The sequence below is a fragment of the Hyla sarda genome, chromosome 7, assembly GCF_029499605.1.
Source record: "Hyla sarda isolate aHylSar1 chromosome 7, aHylSar1.hap1, whole genome shotgun sequence".
Classification (NCBI taxonomy): domain Eukaryota; kingdom Metazoa; phylum Chordata; class Amphibia; order Anura; family Hylidae; genus Hyla; species Hyla sarda.
In genome coordinates this window covers 191,294,640-191,304,951 of record NC_079195.1, presented here as the reverse complement: position 1 = coordinate 191,304,951, position 10,312 = coordinate 191,294,640, and the positions used below count along the sequence as shown (strand labels likewise).

At 43.6% G+C, this 10,312-nt stretch overlaps 1 protein-coding gene across 1 annotated transcript in view; it reads right to left on the bottom strand.

The window, feature by feature from the left end:
• Positions 1 to 1,889: 1,889 nt before the first annotated feature.
• The window catches only part of LOC130282939 (oocyte zinc finger protein XlCOF6-like), a 49,696-nt gene continuing 41,273 nt past the window's right edge, over positions 1,890 to 10,312 (bottom strand). Inside the window, exon 6 of the mRNA XM_056531934.1 lies at positions 1,890 to 2,711. Within this exon, the coding sequence (XP_056387909.1) occupies positions 1,909 to 2,711 (803 nt within the window). The 3' untranslated portion in view covers positions 1,890 to 1,908. The remainder of the gene's footprint in view (positions 2,712 to 10,312) is intronic.

Here is a 10,312-nt window from a genome sequence, read left to right as displayed (position 1 = left end):
CAGGAGAAGATCAGCTTAACCGTAAGTGTTACTGGGATTATTTTCTTTGCAGGCACCATCTCTCCTGTGTCCTCACTCTCAGCATATGTATATATATTTCTTACAGGTGCGGCATTTCAGGGCTGAGTGAGTACGGAGAGTTACTTTTTTCGCACATCCCATGTACCAGGTTGTATTACTAAGATATGAGAGTGACATGGGTTCTTTTTTTTTTTTTTTGTGTGCTTTTATTTTACAGGTATACAGCAGGAATCCTGAAAGCGCTGGCCTGATCGTGTGATATATTTTGAGCCTATTACATAGATAGTAAACCTTGTATGAACATCTTGTTTACTGTGCTGGCTGTAAAGCAGTTGATGTATGGGCATTTGATATCCCCTAATAAATTCCCCTGAGGAAGGTGCTATACCAATAGGGGCGCCAGAAACGCGTTGGGAATAGTGAGTTTTGTAACAGGGGTTCCTTCTCCTGATGGATTTAGGAGAAGTCATATGTATTAACAGTGTCTTTCATTAAATCAGTGTCGCACTGGTTGCACTGTACCCAGTTGATCATATACTCATCACTACCAGGTGATTTTATTGAAGAGATTTTACAGAGACATTAATAAATGTTAAGTTTTATTTAGTACCTCCCTTACACTATTATTTTTCTAACATAGTGTTAATATTTCTGCTTAATTTGCGGGGAGCTCCACCAAGTGGTCCTGTACCAAGCAATATTACCAATTGGAATCTACTTAAGATTTGTAAATTACTTCTGTTAAAAAAATCTTAATCCTTTCAATAGTTATTAGCTTCTGAAGTTGAGCTATTGTTTTCCGTCTAACTGCTCTCTGATGACTCACGTCCCGGGAGCTGTGCAGTTCCTATGGGGATATTCTCCCATCATGCACAGTAGAGATGAGCGAACTTACAGTAAATTCGAGTCGTCACGAACTTCTCGGCTCGGCAGTTGATGACTTATCCTGCGTAAATTAGTTCAGCCTTCAGATGCTCCGGTGGGCTGGAAAAGGTGGATACATTCCTAGGAAAGAGTCTCCTAGGACTGTATCCACCTTTTCCAGCCCACGGGAGCACCTGAAAGCTGAACTAATTTATGCAGGAAAAGTCATCAACTGCCGAGCCGAGAAGTTCATGACGAATCAAATTTACTGTAAGTTCGCTCATCTCTAATGCACAGCTCCCGGTACGTGACATCATCATTGAGCAGTTAGACAGAAAACTTCAGAAGCTAATAACTATTGGAAGGATTAAGATTTTTTAATAGAAGTAATTAACCACAATAGGGCCATTTCACTCCTAGCAGCCTCCCAGTCTGACTGGGAGAGCAAGGTAAGTGAGCCATTACACCTTGTTCACACTGGTGTGGTGCGGGGCGGCGTCTGTTGCTGCCGTGGTGCTGTGTCTGCGGGGGGGTGCGGCCCATAGACTGGTTTGAGAGGCATTGGGGCCGCTCTGCCAGTGGGTCGCTCCCCCCCGTGGGCACCTGTGTCGCGGCGGTGGTGGTCGCCGCCTGGTGCTGCGCCATTTTATGCTAGGGACATTAGGGACCCACTCTGAATAGGTGGCCTTGACGTGGCGAGTGGGCTTGTACTTTTTGATCAAAAATGTATACTAACAACCTGTTAGTTTTTGATATTATGCTGAGAAGCAATCAGATCATTATACAAGATTGTAGATGTGCGCTATGTCTGTATTCTACTCGAATTCATAATTTACAAATCTGTTTAACTTTCCGGAGCCAGTTGATATATATATATATATATATATATATATATATATATATATATATATAAAAAAGGTTTTGCCTGGAATACCCCTTTAAGGTGTTTCCATATAAATGGCCCACCCTGTATAGTAGTTGAAGAAAATGCTAATAGTTCCAAATGATCTTCATAACATGGCTTTATTTAGGTAAGAACATACAAAGATAGCATTTAACTAGTTGCTCTTTCAGAAAGTTTTCCCCAGTGTAAGTTCTATGATGTACGATGTCATCTGATTTTAAGTTAAAACATTTCCCACATTCGGAACATGAAAAAGATTTCTCCTCAGCATGAGTTCTCTGATGTCTAACAAGACCTGATTTCAGAGTAAAACATTTCCCACATTCTGAACATGAAAACGGCTTCTCCCCTGTGTGAATTCTCTGATGTGCGATGACAGTTGATTTTTGAGCAAAACTTTTTCCACATTCAGAACATGAAAATGGCTTCTCTCCTGTGTGGGTTTTCTCGTGTTCAATAAGAACGGATTTATAGGTAAAGCATTTTCCACAATCAGAACATGCATATGGTTTTTCCCCGGTGTGAATTCTCTGATGTGCAACAAGAACCGATATCCGAGTGAAACATTTACCGCATTCAGAACAGGAAAACGGCCTCTCGTCTCTGTGAATTCTTTGATGTCTCTCAAGATGATCTTTACGTGTAAAACATTTCCAACATTCCAAACACGCAAATGGCTTCTCCCCTGTGTGACTTCTCTCATGTTTTACAAGTGCTGACCTTTGGGCAAAATATTTCCCACAATCTGAACATGAAAACGGCTTCTCCCCTGTGTGAGTTCTTTTATGTTCAACAAGAATTGAGTTTTGGGTAAAACATTTTCCACATTCTAAACATGAAAATGGCCGCTCATCACTGTGAATTCTCATGTGCATAGAGAGACTGGAGTTTTTCTTAAACAGTTTCCCACATACAGGACAGGGTAATATTTTACCTGTGCTGTAACCTGCACTTTTATTACACATCTGTGATAAGTTAGGAAAAGGTTCCCTGTGAATAAAAGAATCAGGTGAAAGCTCTTGGTTCTGAAGGAATTCAGACATACTGGGTGTAAGGGGGCGTTCATCAGAATTCTCCTCTGGGTATAAATCTTCTGCTTCAAAATTGGGAAGTAAAACAATTTGTCCTTCTAAACTCCTGGTGTAGTCATCTGCTGGGAAAAATAAAAATAAATTAAAAGAGAATATATTTGTGTGTGTTCCCTGGCTGTCCCTTAGGCCATGTTTACTCTACAGGGATTCAATGCAGAATTTCTACAAGAAAATTACATGCAGATTGCACCTGCAGCAGCCGCCCACTAATTTCAATGAAGGTTTCGCTGTGCAGGGGGGTGGAGCTATGTAGTCATGAGCTCCCGGCTCCAGGGTTCGGAACACTTTGTTCCAAGCGCTGAGCAGTGGAGTTACCCCTTTAAATCAACCAATAGTTGGGTAATTGCCAGCAGAATCTTGTGACAGCATATTATTCCACATCTTAATTTCCAATGAAGCCAAACCTTTTTTTTTTGGTTTCAAATGATGTCACATGTTGACTGAGGTCAAAGAGAACTCACCTAAGCTGATACAGACAGGAGTTTCCTCTTCCTTACACTGCTGATAACCCTTCATGTACAAATCATCTACAGACAGATCTTCAGCTTTAATATTAGTCAGATTTACTTCCTGAGGCAGCATGTTGGCAAATAAGACAAGAAAAGGATACAAACAAAACGTTAGATGGCAGCAATAATTATTGTCGGCAAATGGGTAACTCAGACATAACTTCTTCCTCTCCTAGACTTACTCCTTAAGGGTCTATTCACACGTACAGTATTCTGCGCAGATTTGATGCGCAGGATTTTCTGCTGCAGATTTCAATGTAAACTGAATGACTGAACACAGTTTCTAATCTGCAGTTACAAATCCTGGGCATCAAATCTGCTCAGGATCCTTTACATGTGAACGTACCCTAAAAGGGGTACTAAAGGGAAGTATAAGTTTAGAAAAGACCTCCAAAGCCACTACACTACCTGGATATTTTCCCTGTAAATCATCCTGCCTGATAAGCATGGATCCTGTGGTCTTCTCTGGCTGCTTTATATTCTTTGCCCTCCATTTGCCTCATAGATACTACATTTCCCAGCAATCATTGCAGCGCTGCCGTCTATCTCACTCTGTAAGAGCAGCCCCCACTCCTGCTCTAAGCAGCAAAAGATAAGTTCAGTGTGCAATTGTATAAGGCTGCACACACCTCCCAGCTACAGGGAGAATGAGCCATCAGTGCAGGGCAGAAACCATGTGGTCTATGTCTCTAAAGGAGGGTGGGCGCTGCTTTCAGAGAGCCATTTGGACAGAGACACACACAGGATGGCTGGATGAAGTATTTTCCTCACACCCTGAATGTAAGTGACAACTGAAAGACTTGAAACTGCTCTATAAAGCTTATAAATAATATTCAGACAAATAAATAGGTTTATGAGCAATGATCCACGATTTCGTACTGCACAATGTACCCACAAAATCGCAGCAGAAGCTCAGTTGTAATATACGGCCAGGCTCCTGGCACAAATGCCAGGATTGAAATTAACATTGATCCTGGCAGTTTAATCCCTTAGATATTGTGATATATTTTAAATATGAAATCTAAAAAGTATTTGACTTAGGTAGGAGGCTCACTCTGCTTGGGTACTGGTAACCTATGATGGGTTACTATGGCAGCCCAGGGCCTAACAAGGACCCCTAGGTCTGCCTCAGGCTGTCTGCAGTGTTTTCTTTTCTTTTTTTAACTTTTCACCTTTACAAACACCCCCCCCCCTCCCACCTTTAAAAGAAAACCTAAAAATCAGTCAATGAATTATATGTATGCCAAACTAATAATAATGAAAAAATTAAATTAAATCTACCACCCATTCTGCAAGTACAATCTGTTTCAGAGTTACATTTACATAAAATAAATCAAAAGAGTTATGACTGTTTAAATGTGAGAAGGAAAAAATGAAAGGCTCAAGCAAACCTGGTCATTTATTTCACATTTAGGGAAATTCGCTAGGAAATGCAGTGGAGACGGCGCATTTCCAAGACATCCTAGTGCTGGTCATGTTCTGCCAACGCCTGCTGTCTGCAGAATGTCCATCCAGGAGATTTCCAGGTGGACGTTCTGCTGTGTTAACACAGCCTTAGAGGCCTAACAGGCCGGCATCACATCCTAGTGATTTCTTGTAAAACCCTGGCTCAATCTACCTGGTGATTCTGTACGATGCTCCTATTCTCCTGTGGACACTCCAGAGGGGTGGAACATCCCTCTAGTGTATTTTTGTGACTGGACCCATCTGTAGGTGAGAAATACAGAGACTGAATACATTCTTTATATGTGATTTTGTGATATCGGGACATTTCAATATAGGCACTATAGGGGCTATCTAGCTGATCAGAAAAAATGGAGAACAAATGTCCCCTGAGCACATGTGCAACCGCTTCTCCATTCACTCTCTATTGAACTTCTGAACATTCCAAAGGGCCAAAATCTGCAATGTTCTGAAGTCCCATACATAGTAAATCAATTGATGGCATATATGCTACCGATCCATTCACTTTGGGGACAAATGACCTCCATTCTGGTGGTCTATGGGGGTCCAGTAATCAGCTTGTGATCTATGGACCTCCCCTCCAGGGTAGAGCTAGTTATTTTCTTTTCTATATATTATCTGCATGTAAATTTGCAAAGTTAAAACAAGTAAACAGCAGCTAATGGTCTTGACTTCATGTACAGATCTGTCTCTTATTAGATTTCATTGACAGATGAGTGTGTTAAAACAGTAGTGTTGTATAGTGTTGGGCGCGAATATTCGCATTTCAAATTTTTATCGTGAATATAACAAATATGCGAAATTCGCGAATATAGGACGAATATTCGTCTATATATTTGCTAAATATTGCGAATTCGAATATGGGCAATGTCGCTCATCACTAGTGTTGTAATGATTAACCATAAACAATAAGTGACTCCATTACCTGTGCTGATATTAAGAGAATCATTCTTCTCCTTACACTGCTCATCACTGCCCAGATGTGTCTCTTCATCTCCTGATAGAGTCTCCATCTTAATATCAATCAGATTTTCACCCTAGTTTTATTTAAGTAGAAATAATGTGCAATTTAGGAGACAGATGGAGAAGCAAAACCTTTTAATATAAAAAGAGAAACAAAAACACAAATACAATGATACATAAGAGATACCATGATCGCAAAGAACATTGATATCTTCAAAATGTATGTATTGTAATGAGGAAAATAATGACATAGGTCAGTGTTTCCTAACCAGGGTGCCTTCAGGTGTTGCAAAACTAGAACTCCCAGCATGCCTGGACAGCCAAAGCTGTCCGGTCATGCTGGAAGTTGTAGGTTTGCAACAGCTGGAGGCATCGTGGTTGGGAAACACTGTTATAGGTTTTTCAGCTGAACCAGAAAAATAGGGAAACAATAGAACCCAACAGAGTAAAGAAGCAACACAAGGGTCAATCAAACTGTTCCTAAGCTAGTATAGTTTACATTTAATGGCATACTAATACTGAAAAAGTTATGTGAAGTACGGTAATCTCAATGACTTGTGTAAAAAGACCAGAGTCTTGATAAGCGCATACTTTTAAACATTTAGACCCCGACCAATCTAAACTTTTGATATGTCTCTATGTAATAGCATCTAATGGTACCCTCAAATTTTCTGTCTGAGCCAAAAGTCAATTATGGTTGGAAAATGACATGAACAGTCACTAGGTGACTCAGTTCAGGTCACTGGATTGAATGAGGTCCATGTCAGGGTTTTTCCCAACGGATCCGTGTACCATAAAATGTGATCTAGATTAGTTGTGAAAAGTGTGTTGGGCAACTGTGGTATGGGGACGGTGGTGTGGAAACTATGCTCCTGCTGCTGTTTTCTGCATGTGGCGGTGCTCTGGCTATATGTAGCATATAGACAATCAATGGAAGAAGAATGAAAGCCGGGCACTCACCATTTCACGTCTTCAAAGCTTCTTTATACTCACAAAACATATATGGGAGAGGGACAAACACCAGGGGGGGGGATACAGATAGGTGACAAGCTCTGTTTTGCACTGTCTAGTGCTTCATCCGGCCATGTGGAGCTTATCTGTATCCCCCCTGGTGTTTGTCCCTCTCCCATATATGTTTTGTGAGTATAAAGAAGCTTTGAAGACGTGAAATGGTGAGTGGCCGGCTTTCATTCTTCTTCCATTGATGATAAAATGTGATATGAACGCACCCCTAAGACATCAAAGTGGACCTGTCAGGGGTAAAAAATAAGCCCATGACTACATAGGACTTCTCAACTGGATTCCTTGGATACCTTTATTCATCTTGATAGTCTTTTCAAGCACTAAGATATATATAAGCCTTTTTGTTAATATGTTAATGAGGCTTAAATGGGCACTGCCATTAAAGCTAATTTTTGCTATTGCACACCTTATGGGAAATAGAAAACTTCTAAGTACATTAGAAAGATTTTTTATGTTTTATTTGTGTTTAAAAAAAGCTGCCACTAGGTGTCTCCCTACTTGTCCAGGGCACATCTCCCCCCCCCCCCCCATATCTCTTGCACAGACTTTGGACTCCTAATGGCCTGGCAGAAGTCCAAAATCAGGAAATGCAGGGGAGTGCCGCCTTGGCCAATCATAGCTCATCTCACACTGAACTGCTATAAAGGCAGGGGGTGGTTTATCATGATGGGGGCAGTGAACTGGGAGGATTATAACATATAACCAGATCATGACAGGTACTCTTTAAATGAAAACGGTTACCCATTCACCCGCACTATAACCCGGTGTATGGGGTTATAGTGCGGGTGAATGAGTGACCATTTTTTCATGGTTGATCCATAACATGGCAAGAATCTAGGGTTAACCAGCTTATCTCCTCCTACTTACTGCCTCTGCGCCACTTACATATGTCCACACCTCTTTGATTGACTGTGTGCACGGAGGTGGTAAATAATCAGCTCATATCTGTTTGCCCCACAGACCTGGAATTGAGCAGTAACACGCAAGATTGACTGCCACTCGATTCAAATGGGTATATAGGACCCTCACTCTGGCAATCAATGGTGTTCCCAGCAGTAAGCCCCATCTACTGAGCTAGCAGTTATCACCCATCTGGTAATCTCATCCTTGGCATTCTGTATAAGGTACCAGTGTTCCCAGCAGTGCTCACCTCTCCAGTAAGCAGCTTAATGATCTTGTAGGTGAGATGTAGGATCCGCTGATCATGTTTTCTCTCTAGTAACAGTGAACGTGGTGGAAGCCCCATGATAGGACTTTGGGTCTTGCTCCATTGTCCTGACACATAGGGACAGCTGATGGGGGTCACACACTCTGCAGATGTCTTCTTTACTACTGTGAAATTCTGTGTATGGACAGAAACAAAGATTATGCTACAAACCTTCCAAGATCGATCATTTGTTGTGTCAAAATATCATAAAAAAAGATACCGTATTTTTCGCCGTATAAGACGCACTTTTTCTTCCCCAAAACTGGGGGGAAAGTCGGTGCGTCTTATACGGCGAATACACCCCTATCGCGGCGGTCCCTGCGGCCATCAACGGCCGGGACCCGTGTCTAATACAGGACGTCACCGATCGCGGTGATGCCCTGTATTAACCCTTCAGACGCGGCGATCAAAGCTGACCGCTGCGTCTGAAGGGAAAGTGACACTAACCCGGCTGTTCAGTCGGGCTGTTCGGGACCGCTGCGACGGTCCTGAACAGCCCGACTGAATAGCCGGGTTAGTGCTTACAGGACACCAGGAGGGACCTTACCTGCCTCCTCGGTGTCTCCTCCGTTCAGGGATCCCCTGTATGGCCGGCGCTCTCCTTCCTCGTCATCACGTAGTCGCGTACGTGCGTCGGCGTGCGTATCGACGTGATGACGGCGACTGAGAGCGAGGATACCCGGCCGGCAGCCGAGACGTTCAACAGCAGGCCGGCAGCAGAGCGACGGGGACACGGCGACAGCGATGGAGCGACATCCAGGGCAGCGGTGACGGGTCCAGAGCGGCGGGGACACGTGAGTATTACCTCCTATGCAGTGGTCTTCAATCTGCAGACCTCCAGATGTTGCAAAACTACAATTCCCAGCATGCCCGGACAGCCAACGGCTGTCCGGGCATGCTGGGAGTTGTAGTTTTGCAACATCTGGAGGTCCACAGGTTGAAGACCACTATTGGGTTCAAAATCTTAAATTTTTTAGATTTTGCACCTAAAAATAGGGTGCGTCTTATACGCCAGTGCGTCCTATAGGGCGAAAAATACGGTACATGTAGGTCGTGCAGCACTATACATGGCTGGTAATATCTTTGGTGGAGTACCTCTCCAGTCTTTCACTTGCAGTGTTCAGGCTAGTGTTCTATCTTACTGCACATTCTCATATGCACTGTTAGTGCGGTTTTGATTTACCGTATTTTTCGCCATATAAGACGCTCCGGCATATAAGACGCACCCAATTTTAAAGGATGAAAGTCTAGAAAAAAAAGATTCTGAACCAAATACAATGTAAAGTATAGGACAGTGATCTTCAACTGTCCTATAGACCACTGGTATAGGAGGTAATACTCACCTGTCCCCGCCGCTCCGGACCCGTTACCACTGCCCTGGATGTCGACCTCCATCGCTGTCGCTGCGTCCCCGGGGTGTCCCCGTCGCTCCAGAACATCTCTGCTGCCCGGTATCCTCACTCTCCATCGCCGCCATCACGTCGCTACGCACGCCGCTCCTATTGGATGACGGGGCGGCGACGTGATGACGACGAAGGAGAGCGCCGGCCATGCAGGGGATCCCGGCACAGAGGAGACACCGAGGAGGCAGGTAAGGTCCCTCCCGGTGTCCTGTAAGCTGTTCGGGACGCCCGACGGAACAGCCCGACTGAGCAGCCGGGTTAGTGTCACTTTTGCTTCAGACCCGGCGGTCAGCTTTGATCGCCGCGTCTGAAGGGTTAATACAGGGCATCACCGCCATCGGTGATGTCCTGTATTAGCCGCGGGTCCCGGACGTGGATGGCCGCAGGGACCGCCGCGATATGACAGGATTTTAATGTGTATTTGCCGTATAAGACGCACCAACTTTTTCCCCCCAGTTTTGGGGAAGAAAAAGTGCGTCTTATACGACGAAAAATACGGTATTTGTGAGGTAATGTTTATCTGCCTTCCCCCTGCATTTTTTTCTCTGAGTGGACCATGATGTCCAGAATCCTATTCTCATGCTTTTATGTAACTTTATGTAATCCATAAAGATTTGTGTTGGTATTTGTGCTGTTGGTGCCTTCGATTGTGGTGTTGATATATTTCGTGGCCCAGCATCTCTGTTTTGTTCCCACAGATCATGTCAATGTTTTATCAATAGACATAAGTAATGTGATAACATTGTTCCCAGAATCCCTCACCTCACCAGTCAACAAACGGATGATCTCCAGGGTGAGGGTTAAGATCCTCTCAGCCATGTCTTCTTTGTCCTTGCCCATCCTCAAGAGGTCAGTCAGGAACG